The sequence below is a fragment of the Patagioenas fasciata genome, chromosome 3 (assembly GCF_037038585.1).
Source record: "Patagioenas fasciata isolate bPatFas1 chromosome 3, bPatFas1.hap1, whole genome shotgun sequence".
NCBI lineage: Eukaryota > Metazoa > Chordata > Aves > Columbiformes > Columbidae > Patagioenas > Patagioenas fasciata.
Window position 1 is genome coordinate 83,023,839 of NC_092522.1, and position 19,352 is coordinate 83,043,190.

General features: G+C 43.7%; 1 protein-coding gene and 1 long non-coding RNA gene across 6 annotated transcripts; both read left to right on the forward strand.

Moving 5' to 3' along the window:
• The first annotated feature begins 1,268 nt into the window (after positions 1 to 1,268).
• On the forward strand, positions 1,269 to 8,382 carry COQ3 (coenzyme Q3, methyltransferase). Of its 5 annotated transcripts, none has more exons than XM_065833763.2 (8): positions 1,271 to 1,391; positions 2,187 to 2,273; positions 2,593 to 2,716; positions 3,092 to 3,244; positions 3,404 to 3,503; positions 5,076 to 5,318; positions 6,359 to 6,518; positions 8,096 to 8,382. In XM_065833763.2, exons 1-8 carry the CDS (start codon positions 1,304 to 1,306, stop codon positions 8,290 to 8,292), a joined length of 1,152 nt encoding a protein of 383 aa, XP_065689835.2. In that variant the 5' UTR covers positions 1,271 to 1,303; the 3' UTR covers positions 8,293 to 8,382. The 5 variants fall into 5 exon arrangements, with proteins under 5 accessions (XP_065689838.2, XP_065689835.2, XP_065689837.2 ...); XM_065833765.2 differs by having other exon boundaries at positions 2,623 to 2,716; XM_065833766.2 differs by lacking the exon at positions 2,187 to 2,273 and having other exon boundaries at positions 1,269 to 1,391.
• Positions 8,383 to 9,964: 1,582 nt separating this feature from the next.
• On the forward strand, positions 9,965 to 12,006 carry LOC139827607 (uncharacterized). The gene is made up of 2 exons (XR_011738433.1): positions 9,965 to 10,110; positions 10,222 to 12,006. It is a non-coding gene; the product is annotated as an uncharacterized lncRNA (long non-coding RNA).
• Positions 12,007 to 19,352: the final 7,346 nt, after the last annotated feature.

The following is a 19,352-nucleotide window of genomic DNA, read 5'->3' on the forward strand; positions in this document are numbered from 1 at the left end:
TCTGTCACTTCCTGTAAATATGAAAATTATTTTTTGACACAAACGCACTTACATGGGTAGTAACTGTATGCCAATAAAAAGAGCATACGATCTCTGTATTTAACTGTTTCAGAAATATTACTGAACAGCATCCACAGCACACCAGTAATTAAAAATACGTCATACTGCGTCAACTTCACATACGTTAGACTTCTTAGCAGTTTAGTAGCTCCCGTATGAATGTTTCTCAATGGTAAAAGCTAAAATAGCATCCAGCCTTTAATTCAATACATCTGAAGTCATTTGAAATTAAAATGTACAAATATATACAAAAATGGGACTGCAGCCTTTTGGAAAAGTCTAAATTGGGTTGTTGCTCTATTATTTTACATTTTTAAATACTTGAAAATACTGCAGTACTTGTGCGCTGTAGGAGAGCAAGACATACAATTGTGAATGTCACACAGCTGCTCCGAGCCAGTTCCCTTGAAAAAAAAGAAAATTAATAAATAAGGGATGGTGTGGAATCAAGTGAAAAGTGGTTTTTTTTTGTTTTAATGCAAATACCGTTCCAAGATGAATACAACAAAAGGGAGTCTGTACCTCAAGGTACCTGTTACAAATCTAAGAGCAGTCTTACTGCTTTGTAAGAAGGGACAGAAAGCTGACAGCTAAGCACCGTGCCATCCAAACAGGCCTCTGCCAAAGGAGCGTTTGCTTGTTCCAAGGCACTCAAGGCTCACGCCTACAGCGAGGAGCATGGCGGCATTAAAACCAGGGTGAATTTTGGGCAGGGCTGCCCGATGCAGCCCTGCGGGACGTACCGGGTGCTGCTGTTGGGAAGGGTAAATGAGTGGCTTTTCTTGCCTGTTGTACCACGTCTCCTGAAGGTGGAATATTGTCTGAAAAAACAAGCTTGAATAAGTGCTTGTAATGATCTGCCCAGCGTTTTCTTTTGCTTGTATTTTCTAAACTATTCATGAAATTTTAATAATACATAACACATATATATAAATAGATTTTATAAAATATCCTAAACGGCGGGGTTGCCACCGCCTGGGCCCGGGGAGGAGATCGGCCCCGCGACTGCCCCTGCCGCGCCACCGCTGGAGCTCGCACAGCCCCGGGCGCGTCCCAGAGATCCGCACCTGTCCCGCGGCCAAAGGCCGGCACGGCAGCTCTGCGGGGCCGCCGGCGGGGACGGAGGGCGGGCGGAACCTTCCTGGCGCCCGCCCCGCGGGGCAGTCGGCCCCGTGTCACCGCCGCACGCCCGGCGCTAGGAGCGGGGCGGGGCGAGCGCAGCGGGTCGGAGGCGGCCGGGACGATGTGGGGCGGCAGCGAGGGGGTCCGCGTCCTCACCCGCGCCCTCGGGCGCCGGCGGGCGGCGGCCGCGCTGCCGGGGGCTGCGGGCGGTGAGCAGGCGGAGGGCGCGGGTGGGAGGGCCCCGGGCTCGGCCCGGCGTCCGTGGCCGGCGGGGTCTGGCCGGTCCGCGTCGCTCCCCGCGGCTGAGGTGGCCTAACGGGTGTCGCGGCACCGCCTTCCTCGCATCACGGCCCCAGCGAACCTCCCGGCGGCTTCGGCCCGCTGGTTGTTTCTGACAGCCCCTGGCGATGTGTCCCTGGCCCCGCCGGCCGGCCTGGACTCGGCGTCCCGGCCCGGCGGGCACCCGGCAGCCTCGGCGGGAGCGCCTGGTCCGGCGGCGCTGTGCTGGGCCGGAGCACGGCTGCGGTTCTCGGCGGCAGAGCCAGGAGTGTGTGCGGCGGCCTCCGACGCCCGCTTGCACCGTGCTCCTGCGCCCAGTCGTGCTGCTAAGGCAGGTCTGTGAGCTGGCCTAGCGCCGCGCCGGCCTAACGCTGGCGCGGCCGGCCCCGGTGGGCTCCCCGCACATCCCACAGAGCTCACCGAAGGGAGGCGCCTTTCCCTTGCTGCCTCCTTGGACCCCGCGCAGCCCTTCAGCGGGATTGTGTCCCCAGAGGTGTCTGTAGTTCCCTCCATTGATTACCAGAGTCGCTTTCAGGGACTGCTACTCGGGGCACAACGGGGTGTTGCTGTGGTTTGGGGGTTGCTGGGGAGTGGGTTTAGTTTGTGTTATGCCAGGCAGAGCCAAGCCTGATGTCGACAAAGCAGGCATGGGGAACAGTTTGAGGCAGTGTCCTTGGCCTGTCTCTGCACCATTCATGAGGTTGTTTTACTTGTTTCCTTACCAGTTCATATGATACAAAATGAGTGTTCAGCTCTAGATTTCTTGTTCCAGTATATGATGAAACAAGAGTTGGAGCCCTGTATTGATCACTGTAAGCGTGTGTGTGTACACAACTTGTGGTCAGCCTAAACATTTTGGTGACATTCTCACAAACTGAAACATTTCAGCTGCATAGAAAGTTCCGTTTCATCCAGGCTCTGAAAAATGTCATTATACGTAATTGGAGAAGTACCGGGGTGGTGAACTAGCATGTGCTGCTTTACTTAATCCCCATGTGCTCTGTAAGTGTGACAGTGAGCAAATGTGTAAAGATTTGCATGGTTAATACTGCTCTAGAGCAACATTGTTAAACTAGGGGTTTTTGCCTGTGAGCTCTCATAAAGCTGATGTTTTGCCTTTTATTTATGCAGACTACCATGCTGATCTGTCTTTTCAGACAGGCCTGAGAGGGGCCCTTCAGAACTACAGCTGGAAAACGCAGCTGAATTCCAGTAGTGCTCTGCCTGTCTCCCTGACCGAAATAAAAAGCAGCATGTAAGTATTGTATCTAAAATAATGCTGCGTGACAAGGACTATAATTTTCTATAACAATTTAATTTTACTTTGTGGCAATGTCACATGAAGCAATTTTTAAATCTCACAAATATTTAAATATTTGATGTGGCGTATTTTTGTTTTACTAAATTACGAACTTAAAAATTACAAGTGTGCAGCCATCTTGTTTGGAAGATACATTATACATACAGTACATAAAATCTGTTTGGTTTGGATCCAGTATAACTAGAATCTCTAAAGGGACATGAAGTTTATCTTTGTTTACTTTCTGATCTTGCAGAATTTATTTTTGCATATTTTAACTGACATGAAATATCAGTATTAGTTTCATGACATTCAGCTTTCCTTATTTAGGCTGACCATGAAGAGACTTTTCAGTACTTCACGCTCATCAGTGGATTCAGAGGAGATGAAGAAATTCCAGCTCCTCGCACATAAGTGGTGGGATGAAGAAGGAGAATATTCAGCCCTTCATTCTATGAATGATATTAGAGTGCCATTTATTAGGTATGGTTTTGAAGACAGATTTTTTTATAGGTGGTGTTTCTGCTCAGCCTCAGAAAGCATTGTAAAAGAAAAACAATTACCACTACTTAAGGTAACTGCATATTGCGTCTACTAAACCATCTTGTGTGTTCGCCCTTAATGACATCCCTTTTATTTCAGAGATACTCTGTTGAACATGAGTAGTAATTATCATCTGGGAAATCCGCTTTCTGGAGTAAAGATTCTCGATGTTGGCTGTGGTGGTGGCCTGCTAAGTGAGGTAAACAGTGTGCTCCCGTTTCTCTTGTTGAAAAGCATATAAAGTATTTGTGTTGCTTTACTATTACGCTGCTTACTTTGTAATCCTCTGAGGAGGAGCTTTTCTCTTCTGTGATACACCAGTTACTGAATGTTTTGGAGTGCAGTGCATTCTACCAAACCCCATGGAATATTTGGTTAGCATAATGGTGATGGTTTACAGAAAAAGAGGGAATTGTTAATGAGACATTCTGAAATTCTGAGGTTCATCAGAAAAATAGGTTTTCAAACATTGTGAAGAAAAGGAGAGGGGAAGAATGATGTAAAACTCTTAGTTTATTCCTCTGGGCAGTGAGAGTATAGCAACTATTTTTTTCTTTTTTTAATTTACAAGCCTAGGCAAGAATACTTTAACCATGACAATCCTTGTTACAAAAGAAGTATTTTCTGTTATAAACTTGCTCTTACGCATTCATTTATTTGAATTTCTTTTTTTTTTTTTTTTTTTTTATATTGGAGGTAGGGATTCTCGCCTTTGCTTTGGTTTCACAGGAAAAGCATGGAATCATGGCACACACCTGACAGTGGAACCCTTTGGCACATGGGCTCTGAAGAGCCCTGTTATCTTATCTAGGGCTGGTTTGTGAATTTACGATTATGGATCTGGCTGATTTGCTCTGGGAACTTCATCAGCATCTGCAATGAGGTGTTAGAAAGCGACCTGAATCCCTCCCTGTATTGTGGGGTGGAGGGATTTGGTTGGTTGGTTTTGTTTTTTTTTTTTTTTTTTGTTTGTTTGTTTTTTGTTTGTGTGTGTGTGTGTTTGTTTGTTTGTTTTGTGTGTGTGTGTTTTGTTTTGTTTTATTCTGAGCAAAATCCTGTAGTCTTGAAAGCTGGCAAAACTGGTGTGCTGCTTCACCACCTCAGGCTGAACAACCGGTGAATTACAGGTTGGAATAACATACATGTGGTCATGTTCTGCAGCCTGTTTCAGTTTCAAAAGAGGTGATGGCTGAGGTGTTAACCTATGAGTAAGAAGACACTGGAGAAACTTGAGTGACAACCAAGCCTGGTGCTATCTTAGTAAATATCAGTGTTTAGTTCTCAGCAGTGAGAAAGTCCCAGAGATAATCACATATTAAGTAACCATTAAAAAGATATGAGGATTTACCGTTACAGGTGGATGTTGAAGAAAGTAATGACAGTAATTAAATACGGCATTGTTTTCCCCTCTTTAAGTACTGTGTTGATTTTCCCCATTTGTTTTTCTCTATTAGAAGGTAACAGTGGAGGAAATCTTTATTTGGAGTAGCAAAATGGATTCAGAATGGTTTATTCTAAAAGACAGTTTAAGTGTATATATTCCAGTATATAGTTTTCTAAGAAAATTAACACTGCCTGCCCCAAGTCTATGGGTTTTCTTGCTGTAAGAAAGACTTAAAAGAAAACTGCTGGATTGGAGCTCATCATTTACTATTGTTTGTCCTGTTCTCTGATAGATGTTTTCAGCATCATGTACGTACATTGTAACGTTGCAGGCACCTTTAAGTAAATTGTTTTCATGTAGATAATAAAGTATACTCTGTATTATTAGCCTCTAGGTAGACTGGGAGCTTTGGTTACTGGAATTGATCCTCTTGAGGACAACATTAGAACAGCAGATCAGCACAAGTCATTTGATCCGGTCCTGGCCAAGAGAATACAGTACAAGTCCAGCTCACTGGAGGAGATTGTGGAAGAGTGTATGGAAACCTTTGATGTAATCGTAGCTTCTGAAGTAGTGGAGCATGTGGCTGACCTTGAAATGTTTATCAAGTGTTGCTCTCAGGTGTTAAAGGTAAGAGAGTTTTTGCTTTCATTATTGGGAATATTTATTCTCTTTTTACTATTAAGGCTTTCATTTGAAGGAATGTGAAAACACCTACATCTGCTTTCGTTTCTCCACCTTGAACCATGCTCTAGAGGTGCCTTCCGTTCTCCTCCATTATGAAAACACATCTTCCCAACTTAAGTAACTAAAGTTAGAGGAAATTTATTTCCCCAGTGCTGCCTTAAAGAAGTGTTAATGACATTACCTGGCATTGAAGTGTTGCTGTGCATCAAGACCTTAAGAAATCTGGTTGCATCTGATTTTGCCTGGATGAGGGAAAACATGGCAGTGCCGCTGTTGATGGGCGGCTGTGGCTCTGGCTGCAGCGAGACTGTAGTGATGTTTCTGACACATAAGATTCTATTCCAGCTCTAGCATCACATCAGATGTGCTCCTGGATTGCTTTTTGTGGGTCATAGTTATGCTTGGAGAGAATCAGGTGTTTTATTTCTCTTGTAAAGTAGGATGGTAGGCCCAGTACAAGAGCAGCAGCTTTCGTTTAATCTTTTGATTTACCTTTCTGGTCATCAGAAGGAATATAGAGTATTTGAGTGGAACGCTTAACTAATTTTCAACCTGCTGGGGACACAGAAACTATCTTTTATTTCCACCAAATAGTCTCATAAGTACTTAGAATTCCTTTCTGACTTTGTTTTTTGACCCTGTAATCATTAAAATAAGCACAGCATACAGCAGCCTCAAAACTCAGGCAGCATCGCATATGTTATTTTGGTTTTAATTTTAAAAAGTGTTTCTTTTGCCATCAGTATTGTATATACTTTGATACCTTTTATTTATCCATTTCCTGGGTAATGTTACGTTATAATTTACTTTTTGGGCAAGGAAATGTTTATTGGATCAACGAGGACTTTGATTACCTTGACTATTTTGATTGTGTTGTGATAAGCATGTAGACTTGTAGACAGATTATGCGTTGTAATGCAATTACATTTACATTTTTTAAAATTAAACATTCTTCTAATTGAACATTTTAATATTTTAATTAGCCGGAAGGTTCTTTATTCATTACTACAATCAATAAAACACAGTTGTCCTACATCCTGGGAATTGTGGTTGCAGAGAAGATAATAGGCGTTGTACCAGAAGGAACACACGAGTGGGAGAAGTTTGTTCCGCCGGAAGAGCTGGAGCGCCTCCTGGAATCAAGTGAGTGCCAGACCAGATGGTGGGAATGCAGAGAGAGATTGAAACGCTCCCTGTAGAAATGGTGAGGGGATAAGACAGGGGGGTGAGTGCTAATAAAAGTACACAGCCTTTCCTGTGGGAGGTATCAGTCATATATTAGGAGTATCGTTTCTGGTTTAAAGACACTACTGCTTACTGGATTTTATGTAAAGTAAATAACCAAATGCTGTCCTAAGAATGCAGAGATCACTCAAACAAAATCAACCTTACAGGTGCCCCACTGTTTGATAGCCTAAGTGAAAATGCCAAGGTTTTCCATCCTGTTCTGGTGGCAAAAGGTACACTCTGAGTGTTTTTATTTTTGATTGCTGCTCCATGTTCTTTATTCATGTTCTGTTACTAAAATACTTCTTCACAAATGTGAAGACAAAACCTACCACAAATTCATTAGGATGATACTGATTTGAAGAAATAATTAACTTCTCCAGCGCTGAGCTGGAAAGAGTTCTACCCATTGCCCTCCTTACCTGCAGGTGTTTTAAAACCCTCTTATCGAATATTTCACGTTGCTTTAATATGAGTTTTGCTGAAGTATGAGTTGAGCTGTTCTCTTGGCAAGGTCTTCTCCTGGCACTTTGCAGTGATGCAGTAAGGAACATGACTAATACCAGTTCACATGCTGGTAGTTCTTTCTGTTCTCCCTTCAAAGGGAGAAGCAAGTGCAGTGGAGTGATTTGTTCGTTGGGGTGTTTTTCTGCATTCCCACTTGTATCCTGCTGGGACACAGCAGAGCTGTGCAGCAAATTGAGAGCTGCTCAGCAAGGCAGGCTAAATCACTCCTTACTTGCATCGAGTCCTTGATGGTATTCTGCCACCTCTTCTTCCTGTTTTCCGTCCTGAAGGGGAGTCTGCAGAATCCTTCCAAAGATACACTTAGATTTTCATTTGGAAGTGTGTGATATCAGTTTGAGGAATGTCTCCACCTACAGAAAATGTTACCACTCACCCAAATGCGGTGTTGTGAAGTTGGGGTTTCTAGCATACCATTCGCTCTGGCAAACAATGACAGAACCTGAAGGAATGTCAGGAAGATGTGCCAGGGGAGGTTTAGGTTGGACATTAGGAAAAGGTTCTTCACCCAGAGGGTGGTGGAGCACTGGAACAGGCTCCCCAGGGAGGTGTCACAGCCCCAAGCTTGACAGTGTTCAAGAAGAGACTGGACAATATCCTCAGACACATGGTGTGAACTGTGGGGTTGTCCTGTGCAGGGACAGGAGTTGGACTCGATGATCCTTGTGTGTCCCTTCCAACTCAGGCCATTCTATGATACCACTTTGCGGTGGCTCACCAACTCTTCTGCTAATGGTACATGGCCTGGCACAGAGCTGTTGCTGCTGCTGCCAATAGCAGGACCCGCTGTCACCAGTCACGCGTGTTGGTGCTTGTAGTGAGCTCCGACAAAGGGCAGCTGTGAAGCACTGCTCCCCTGCTTGGAGACAGCAGCGTGTTTCCAGACTTGCTGTTCTGAAGTGTTTGATGTTGCGGAGGCTCACAATATTAAAGAACATCTGTTGCTTTCTGCTGTTCTTCTTTTCCAGATGGCTTTTCAGTTAAGACTGTGAAAGGGATGTTGTACAATCCCCTCTTGGGGTCGTGGAGCTGGATGGAAAGCACAGACATTAACTATGCCCTGCATGCTGTGAAATCTGGGGCTCAGGGACAGCCAAGCCCAACAGACGCCTTGTCAGAGCTGGAAAATGACCAGCCCTCAGCCACAGCTGGCACTGCCGTGTGACTGGCCGAGACGCGTGGTGACAGACTGCCACCAGGAACAGAAAATAAGGTTTTACCCAGATGGACATAATAAAACCTTTTGTAACAACAAGCTTGCTGTTTGCATTAATAATACTTATGCTATTTTTGGCCAAATATTTTAAGTCAGTCTCAGAAAAAAAACAAGTGCCCATTATCTCAGGAATTATTTAAGACTGAAATGAGCAAAGCTTTTAAAGCTTTATAAGAAAGTAGTTTCAAATTGTTGGACAGGGAAATGCAAGTTATTCTGCCAGTACCTTGGAGGAAGCTTTTACATGTGATGGTATTTTCAGTCCTACTAGGGAAACTCAGATCTTCATGGAGTAATACCTTAAATGTATAATGAGTTTAAAATCACAGGTGTATGATAAATAAAATGCCTTAGATATTTAAGTTACACAATTGAGTCAGTTAAATATATTAAATATGCAAAACACTTAGAAACCACAAACACTTGTTCTTATATTATGCTTTCTCCCTGAGAGGAGGAATAAAAAAAGAAACAAGCCACACAACCAGAAAAACCCCAAACCAACCAAACAAAACCACCAGCAAACCTTTTCTTGTCAGGTTATGCTGTTTCTACAGTCAATGTCAGCTAACTGTGCAGTGGTGGAAGAGTTTCCTAGAGCAGAGTTACCTCAGTGTCAGAAGCCTCTTCAACATCAAGGTACTTGTATCTTGTCAACTTTCTCCTTCTACCTGAATAAAAGGAAGTAAAGTTGCAGGTAAAATTTTACTAAGGAACCAGAATGTTATGCTAGGAAAATGATACATGAGCAGTCTGTCCTAGAACTGAGTGTAATACCTACTCGGTCTTGAAGTCCTAGTGCCAGGTTAAGGAAAAGTGTTGATCTGTAATGAAATACGACTTTCTAAATAAAATGGTGTGTGTGTCCATGGCTGTATCTCTTTCTTTCTCTCTTCCTCTCAGCTTGTATACAGGTAGAGAGGTTGGCCAGCTGTGTTTTTCAAACTTAGAATTTGCAGGGATGAAAATTAAACTTTGGGTTTTTGTTGTTCTACATTTTCCCAGCAGCAGATGTTTGGTAGACTAAATTATTGCATTACACTTTTGCATTCTTGCAGCTTTGCTGCATCTACATGTTGCCTTGGGATCCAAGTTTCATGATCGAGCTGATGATGCACAGAAGAATATTGTTTATTTATAATGGAAGTAACAGTAATTCATAGGTATTAAGTCTGAAAAGGGTTATCTAGTGTCATCACTTTCATGACAGGGAATTCTGCTTTGTAATATCTGTTTGAGCTGTAGTTTCATTTTGAGAAGAAGATTCATGTTCACGTAAACAGTTCAGTGATGGAGAAGCCACTCTGTGGATAAGTAAATTGTTCCAAAAGTTCATCAGTTGAAGTGGCCTAACCTCGCATCCCAGCCAGGCATGTCTCAACATCTTCATTTCTTTCAGGTTAACGACTTCTCTGATATTGGCTGTCTCTGTCTTCTACATGTAGTTGTAGTTTTGAGTCAAGTCGCCCCTTAAATTTCTCTTAGATAAAGAGACTGAGATTGTCTCTACAACTATTGCCACCACAGTGTAGGTTTCTGACTTACTGTAAAATGTTGAGTTAAACATCCTTTCTGAAGCATGACAGTGGGAATGGAGGCAGCATTTCAGTCATGGTCTCACTGATGCTGTTTGCAGGAGGGACACGCATTCTCCTTCTGCCTGACCACCTTCTGCACGGGAGTCTCTGCTCCGCTGGTCACGCGTGTACAGTAGCACAGAGCCTTCGTGGGGGGAGAGACACTGGGAAAAACATGGAGCCAGAGCAGGTAGCCAGTGGTCTTTGCTCCTAACAGTGTGTTTCAGGCATGCGACAATTCCCTTAGCTAAGTCTGTCTAAGCTATTACCACAATATAACTGTTTCAAATTTTACCAACAGTGAATTGCAAGAAATGGTATCTGAAAAGCACCGAGATGTGGATGGATTCCTGCAGTAGCCCACTAGAAACATCCCCCAAAGGGGATAGTCCCCGCTTCACCTATTTGCTTGGAGACCTGTCAGGTGAAGTAAAACTAAGGTAGATAAAACTGGGATAGAACAGCTTGTTTCTGTTTGGTTTAAAAGCCCTAAATCCAGATGTTTGTATAACAAGCTGTTTTCCTGGCATATTAATCCTTTCTTCCCACTTGCTTGTATTTTTGCATTCAACTGTGAGCTGCCTGGGGAAGGAACTGGTTTTTTTTTTTTTCACCGCTATTTCTATTGCACTGAGCACAAAAGGCCTTTGATGCTGCTTGAGTTCTCTGCCCAGGCTCACAGAAGGGCTCATGTACCTAATTAGCAACAGCTGGCATTCAGGCAACACACACATGGACCTGATTGTCCATGGATACCCCTGGTTTTGACAAAAACCTTGTCACCAGCACCTGACCTTTTGCTCCTGCGTGTGTACAGGAGCAGTGTCACCCTGGGAAGGTTGAGGAAGTGATGTGGCACAGGAGTGGGGATGGCTTGAAGCGGTCCTTGTACCCCAGGGCATATCTCCAGACATCCTGGTGTGATCCATCCTCAGTCTCTAGCACTCAGTTTTCCTCTCCTGGTGGAGTATCCTCACTTCTGGCTGTATTTCCTCCCTCCAGTTAAAAGAACCGCTTTTTAAGCTAGAAATTAAATGATTGAACTAGAGATCATTTTAGTGAGTTATCAAACGTTGCAAGAATATTGCTTGCTTTTTAGCTCTTTTTGTTTTAATCCTTGCATTATTCATAAATGTGTATCTCTGGCACAGTGTAATCAAGTTCAGTACCATGCACTGAATGCGTAATATGTATTCATGCTGCAGAAACCTTTTTCTTAATATCTGTGCTTAGGAAACCAATAGGGATTTCACACTTCTCTTAGACCAGTTGCTGCGGAAATTTAATAGGTGCTATTGAAATGGATAGAATTTAAGTCAAATAAGTCTGCAAATCTTTGGCTTTTCTGTTGCAAGACACTCATGGGTACGCAGTCATAGCTTTGCTGGTTGAAGCAATAGTGGTGGTGGGAGGAGAAGAAAAGTAATGTTATAGCACCAGGCAAGCACCTGGGACTAGGGCGAGACAAGAAGCGATGCTTGCTTTGGGACTGGGAAAAAGACATACGTGGGCTTATCTTTTCTAGCTTTTGTGTTTGTTTCTGGTTGCAGACCCTTGACTCTACTGTTGCAGCCATTTGTTTCTTCAGTGCAACAAATCAGAGCAAGGAGCTGATCTGGCCATAAAATCCAACAGAGCAAACTACGTTGTTCTGGGTGGTCTCAGCTGTTCAGCTCTCATGTGGCTCATCTTGTCTTATCTTCCCCATCAGTCCATGTGGTCCCAGTCCCACCCCTTTGCTGAGAATGATGCTTGTCTTGAGTTGTAAATATAGATATTTTTTTTTTCTTTTCCCTTGGGGTGCTGATGGTGGTTGCGCTGCTCAGGGAGCAGAATTTTCCCACTTTCGTGCCAGCCAGCAGGTAAGCAGTGGGAGCACAGGGCCAGGGAGAGGGTAGAGGCTCAACAGGCTGGCTCACCCTGCCTTGTTGAATGGCACTTTCAGATAGTAACTGAAACACTAATTGCACTCAAGCCTAATTTGAGTAGTATGAGAGTTTCAGAGGAGATTTGCATTTAATTTCCTTTTTAAATAAAAACAACTTGAAGTTGCCAAGATGTCTCATTAAGGCATCTCGTTACCCATGCTTCCTTGGTGGTCCAGTTTCATGACTGTTTTTACAGAACTTTACGAATTTTTTACATATGTTTCCACAAACACCCTGCGTCAGGTGGAAAAGAGAAAGGAGAAAGTAGTAGGAACAGAAATATGTAGTGGCTGTGAGTGGAGATAAGAATAAAGACTGTCTTGTAGAATGCTTTCCTGAAAACAGCTTCTCTGATTCTTTCATTATATGTTGAAATCTCAGCTTTAATAAAAAATAAAAAAAAGCCTATTTCCCACACACTTCTAAGTGATGCTTGAAGGCAATAATTGCGTGCAGTCCAGAGGCTTAGAAGGCAAAAGGCTCAGCTTCTGTAATTAGCCAGCCTGATGAAGCAGATTGGAGGAGAAAAAGTGAAACAGAACATGAATCATCACACCAGTGTTGACACTGTAGTTACAGGGATTTGAGGATTCCAGGAGTGCCTGGAATGGGGGACAGCACTGAAAAAACAGAAGTTGTAGAGGGAAAAAGAACGATGCTTGCAAGATAAATGTGATTCCAATGGAGATGAGAACTGTGAAATAACAGTATACAGGGCAGTTGGGTTCAAATGTGCCTACACACAGGAACTACTGATGGTTGAGAGAGTGGCTCTGTGTCAGATTGAACCATAACAGTTCAGGTATTCCCAGCTTCCCACTTGTTTTTGCATGTTGACCTCCAGTGCCTTGTTCCAATGCCTGCACCCTTGCTGACGTCCTGCAAAGGCAAGGTGGGCTCCTCTCCCTTCAAACTGAGTCTTGGTGACTTGGTACTCATGGGTAGCTGCCCGCTCCCTCATTCATGGTGCTCCCATGTTTCTGTACAGGATCTCTCACTCTGCCACATGCAGATGTATTCCTGCATTCCTTCTTTGCATTTAATTTCGTTTTATCAGGAGCATAAGCCACAACAAAACTTCCTCACTATCTATCCCACGATGCCCACAGGTACGAACAACTTGTATCCTAAAACCGTAACACCGTTGATGTGAGTCAGCATTTATTTAATAAAGTTACTAGCATTATTTTGTTAAAGGGAAAACGTGGAAGCCCAAATGCGTAATTTCTCCTCCCCATCACCTCCCTCTGAAGTTCTGAAACTGCTCGACGTCCGTGCTTCTCCCTTGCTGGCTCTGCTGGGCTTTGCTGAGCCTAGGAGGGAGCAGTAGCACTTGGTGTACAATCATCCCTCAGCACCTCTAAAGCAGAACTTGTGGTTTATTTGGTTCTGTGTTGTCTCAATAACGTTCTGCTTTTCCAACTCAATGTGAATTTTGTTGCATTGCCTCCTGCTTCATGATGAGTGACTGTAAAATAGTTCTTTTTATGTAATACACTGTCATGCGATCATAACCACAAATTTTCACCAGCCCCTTTTCTAATGGAAAGTAGAAGGTGGCTTTTATAACCCTTTAAAAAATAATTTGATTCTTCTTAGGCTGAACAGTACTATAGATTTGAATAAAAATATCATTATTTTCAGATTATGTTTTTGGAATAAAAATCGGCCTGTATTTACCCTGGTTTCTGCAAGTTATAGGACAAAATTCTAATCATTTAAAATTTGTGCTAACAGTAGACTTGATTTGTATCAACACACATCCCATTTTCTTGAAGCAATAGAAAATGATGATATGTTTTACTCCAGCCAGAACAGCTGGGGTTTCACCTAGGATGTAAAGTCATCTGGCCTGTCTTGACTTACACACACATTAATTGCACAGCCACCTCTCAGAGCATTAGAAATTCAGGATATATACTTTCATCTGCATTTTATTGTGCTTTTATTCCCACATGGAGTCTCTCCACAGATAGAATCAATATTCACTTTTTCTAGAAAATAAAATAGTTTCCAGCTTAAAAGCATTGTGGAGACTATTAGTGTTCCATTAATAAAACTAAAACCACTGTCGTGTCCTCATGAGATGTGTTAACTTAAAAAACAAAACCAACCCTGAAACAACTTGGAGATTTAACTGCTAACATTGCCTTGTCCAGTAGTCTTATTATAAAAACTTGCAATGATAGAAGATACGGAAAAAGATCTGATGCTTGTTTTCCTGAATTAGAACAAGCACATACAATCTGAAGACATAAAAAAATGAAAGTAAACAAAACATATGATAAAAAGGAGACCTCAGAAGAATGTATTCAGCTCACATGAAGAACTGCACAAGTCAGCAGATTCACTCTCATGAAGCAAAGCCCCAGCAACAAACTTGAGGCTCAACTCCCAGCTTTGCCTTCCTGCTGCCAGAGATGTGGCAGCTCCATGTCTCGCCTCCCTGGCTCCACCTTGAAGTTACGCTTTAAAAAAGCGAATGGGACCTGACTGCCCTGCCTCGCTCCCCAGCTGTGTGAGAGAGGTGGTCCTGATTTCCTCTGAACGTCAAAAACGTGCTTCTGTGTTCATTAATCCCCTCACCACCCCCCAAATCCTAATAGTGAGACCATCTGACCATCTAATTCCTTGGGATGGTTCCCTGACTGTGGGCTTGCCTGGAGGCCTCTGCTTTCCAGCCAGAGAACACACAACCCTTTGAATTTTGAGTCACCAAAACAGCACTTGTCAGCACACCACACTCAGACAAGTCCTGCCAAAGCTGCCAACAAAAGGTGCCTGCTAAGGAGAAACATGCATGTGTGGGAAGGATGAGATCTGGCTCACCCCACTATTGCTGCTGACAAAGTACTCTGGAGACACTTTGTTTTTTCCTTCTCCAGATGAAGCTCGAGACGCCAGATGCCAAAGTTTCTGCAGATGTAGTCAAATGAGATGATGTCCCATTGAAAGGGTGAGAAAAGGAGGAAACTACATGGGCTGAAGGACTTCATGGCTGTAATACAAGAAACTTCAAACAGCCTGTCTAGGCAGGACAGCATTCCTATGTGGGTTGCGCAGCATCTCTCCCTTATTGAATCCTACCTGCAGATAAGAAAAAAGCTTCTGTCTACAGGACTACTTGAAAAGCACCTTCCTCCAGAGCCAAATTAACAACAAACCCAAACCAGTTTGCTTTCCCAGAGGCTGCAGACAGCAGGCTATCGGCTCTGCCACTGTCTCTCCCACCCATCTTTATTTCCAGAGCTCTCGGGAGATGAAAGCACAGCCTTGGCCTCAGGGACACGGCCTCTGAAGGGGCTCTCCTCCTCCCTGTTTCCATCCCTTCTTGTTCTCCTCCCATTGCCTTCAGCTGGGAGTTGATTTGTAGACTAATGTGTTGTGCTGGAATGATCTTCTCACATTTTATGGTCCTATTGCCCTGGACTGACGGGGTTTGTGCTCGCTAATGGTACATCACCCTGTTTTGCAGGCTCTGCAGCAGCTAGCACTTTTATCTCTGTTGTTGCCACCTTAGGCTAGATGCTAGCTAATCTAAGGCAGATGCATTAAACAACTTGTTTTCCCACAGAAAACACCTCTTATTTAACAGGGTTATATCTGAAGACAGTACTCATCTTTTGAAAAGAATAAATATGGTAAGTAAAGGAAATGTGTTTAAGGAAACATGCAAAAACTTAATATCTCTCTATTATTAATGAAATATGAACTGAGATGCCACCCAGGTCACAGCAGTGTGTACTGTAAATCTTAGTTCTTCTGATCGAGGATGCTGTAAATGGGAGAGGGAGAGCACCTACAAATCGGCAAGGACTGAGAGCTGCTGCACCGGGCAATGGCAAGCAATGTGGAGCTGGTCCACAATGCTATTCTGCTACTGAGCAAGTTTTACATGAAAGATCTGACTATAAAGGTGTGTAACCGCCCCCATGACATTATGAGGGTTGTCAGTCATCCAAAAACCTCATAATAAAATAAAATAAAACCAGCTAAAATATCGTGAGATGCTAGGTCTGTCAGCTGGAGCTTTTTCTTTTATCTGGCTCTGTATTAATAACTTATGGATGTGACCAACTTAGCAGTGAACTGCTAGCCTGAGTATTTCCACCTGCAGAAAGCAGGAGATTTCATGCAAAGTATTTTTTTTTTTTTTTTTTAGCGAAAGCAAAGAATGCTGGGTTATTTACATAATTCAGGGCAATCTCAAGGTATACATCACCTCAGAAAGTGTCTTAGTTTACCAGAAAGTGCAAGGTAAACTATAGGGAACTCCTGGAATTGCACATAATGTGGACTACTTAGATATGGGTACTTCTGTATAGCACAGAAGTAGTAGTTTAAATTCCATATGTTTTGCATTTCCTATGTATTTGTACCTTTCTATGTCATTAAAGTTCTAATTAACCTCTTTTCTAAATTCAAACTGAAATGCACCATGACTGCCTTGCAGCTATACCTTGGCTATTTTTATCTTAATAATTAAAAAGATACGTATATGAAACTCAAGCTGGCCAGAGAGATCATCAATATTACAACAAAACCAATCCTGGTAGCAGTCAGCGATTATCTCAAATGGATCCTGGAGAGCCTGTTTGCAATAAAAGGCCTTTTTCACCCTCTCATAAGCTCAGCCCTCGCCACAAAGTCTTATTAAATTATGTCTTCTGCAGACAAGGGCTATTTCAAAGAGAAGGAAAGTATTTCCGTGCTGCTGGAGGATGCCCCACTAGGACATGAAGCCAGAGCCCTACCTGGGCAGGGATGTCACTTTGGCTGGGAACAGCTGATCACCATGCACAGGCACAGCAAGGTGCTTTTGCTTCAGGCAGAGAAACCCATAAAAACAACCTGTACCAGTCATTGGAGCTGTTAAAAGCTTCATGCTGCTCAAACTCTGGAAGAGAGAGAGGCAGTGAGGAGAAGCCATGAGTGCTGTTGGTGTGGGAGACAAGCAGAAAAGTGGTGGCACTATTTCTCGACATTTGGATAAATTTGGCACATGAAGCTCTTACGTTCAAACCTGGTTGGCAGCAGTACGGGAAAGCAAAACTTGGGGTGAGGTATCTGGTGTGAGCCCTGACTTTTAAAAAGCTTAGTTAGTTTTCAGCCAAAACACAGATGGGACAGCTCCTGTAGTGGGGCTCTCCAAGGACCCATCGCAACCACTGGGATCAGACCGTGGTTTTGAAACCTGCTGCCAGCTCCACGGGCAGCCTGCTGTGCTAACACTGTTTTTTTTTAAAGAGGTGCAATGAACCCAAATACCTTACAGAAAAAAACACAGATTAATATAATGAAGATCAAGAGGTTTTATACCAATATGAAGAATCCAGTAATACTAACGAGTTTATCAGTACTTGCCTGCCCCCAAATCAAACTGCATACTTCAGTAGAAAAACTTGACTTGCTATATAACCAAGTAAGCTTAGATTTATGTTAACTGGAAAAATCTACTTATTTTATTTTATTATTCTCTCTTCCTTTAGGCAGCCACACTACCACAGACTACAGATACAAGTGTACTTTAAGATGCAGATATTGTTTTGTTCTGCACGATGTATCTGAGGGATGACTGTTCCAGACTGTGCCATGCGTGGTGTGTGTTTGCCAGACAGGCATGTGGGTGTATCACTGTTAGCTCTTATTTTCCCCACTCAAAAAATTAAAAAGTGGTAATTTAGCAAAGAAGCAGAGCTGGATTCCCAACCTCCCTGAGCGAGAAAGCGAGGTGGCTGTCAGTCTGGTGTGCATCGCCCTTGAGTTTCTTTGAGGTGAAGGTGAGAAAAACAGACCACATGCCAGGAACCAGTCAGAGACTGAGGAATCTGCGAAGCACAGGAGCAGAAAGCAATACCCGCTGCCAGACACAGTGCTGAGGCTTGGGTCCAGGGGCACTACTGCCCTCTAAAAAGCCTCTGTAATAGAAGTCACTGGTCACAGCTAACAGTGTTGCCTTGCGAGGCTCGGCACCTTCTCTGGAGGAATGGACACTGCCTTCTTCCACAGCCAGGGAAAAGCCGGACTGAAGACACGCTCTTTGCTGTTTTGCCTGCAGATAAGCTCAGCTACCAGCCTGCCAGGCCACTTGGATTCAGTGGCAGGAGGCTTTGCAAGCACAAGGAAGAGAGGTTGGCAGAGCACCGCTAGCGAGTCAAGTGTGTGGGACAGGTATGAGCGTATGGAACTTGCGTTTTATCCGTGTTCTTTATTTGCTGCTGTTAAACTCTGGCTACCAGGATGTGACTTTTGGACATACACCTTTTAAAATGCTCCAGCCTGGTCAGTGCCATGCAGGTAATAAGTAACCTCTTAAAATCTAGTTTATGAGCAGGATGACAAGGCTGTCAGGGTGTCTGCAGGGATCCAACATGCCTTGAGGCACATGGGATCTGCAGCTGCAGCTGCCCTCTGTGCGCTGGACCCTTGCAGCCTTTGGGCAACACGGCATCCAGAACAGCAGTAACACAGCATAAGGTCCTTGTCCAAAAGAAGGGTGACAAACTCCTTGCTGAAAAGACGTTAAACATCTGACTAAATAATAATCCTGGGGCAACCGGTTTGCCTTACCATCTCCCTTGCATCTGCACAGCATCTTAATGCTAGCAAAGGTACAGGCAGGACTACCAACACAAAGTATCGACTTCCAGAGTATAAATTGCAGTAATGCTTTCTCCCAAACACCAGGTTTGCCTACCTTGTCTGGGGCAGCTCCAGGAGGCAAATGGTTTAATACTTCTTTCTCACACTCCTCTCCCTCACAGGTCTCCCCGGCTTCTGCTGGCCACCAATTCAAAATGCAAGTTTTAGGATAGCTCATTTGCCTCTGAAAGTCAAGAAGTGGCAGCAGCGGGGATGTGGATGCCCAGGACCTGTCTCTGCCCTCATGGAAATTTAGATTCCATCTGTAACTGGATCCCTCTTATCTGTACCACAGCAAGCAATTCCCTTGCAGTAGCTAAAGCTGAGACCAGCTACCAGGATGTGACAGTCCAGATTTATTAGGCTGGCTGCCACATGAAACAAATATTCAGCCTGAGATTTGCAGGTGCTGTAGCAGAGAAAAAACACTCTTCTTCTTTGTGTCTTTGCTGCCCTGTCGTAAGACTTTAACCAAACCTCATGCTGCAAATTATCAGCCATGGCATGAAGCAACTTCTGCTCTTACCTTCCACTTTTAATTCACTATCTGTGAACCATCTGTAATGTGGAGTGGCCCAAAAGCTGTGAAGAAGGTGCTCAGCCAGCACCTCACTAAGGATGAGGGCAAAGGAGCGTAGCAGGTTTTGGAGGGAGCAGCCTGTTTGTGGAACAAGATTTACCAGGTCCCTGGGACCTCTGTGATCCCATTAATTCCTGAGAGCATGGCATCAGCACAGTATCACATGCAATGTATCAAACATGAAGCTCTTATGCTGTAGCCTGTGGTTACTGAACACCTGTAAACAACAAGTTTAGTGAGGAATAAAACAAAATGCTGCAAGGAGTTACCACAGGAAAGTGT

Excerpts from the sequence above, each read along its gene's own strand:
- COQ3 (XM_071806715.1), top strand. The coding sequence starts at position 1,590 with ATGTGTCCCTGGCCCCGCCGGCCGGCCTGGACTCGGCGTCCCGGCCCG. Across the intron at positions 1,797-2,618 it reads CAGTCGTGCTGCTAAGGCAG|ACAGGCCTGAGAGGGGCCCT; the intron begins GTCTGTGAGCTG and ends CTGTCTTTTCAG. Across the intron at positions 5,319-6,358 it reads GTTGCTCTCAGGTGTTAAAG|CCGGAAGGTTCTTTATTCAT; the intron begins GTAAGAGAGTTT and ends TATTTTAATTAG.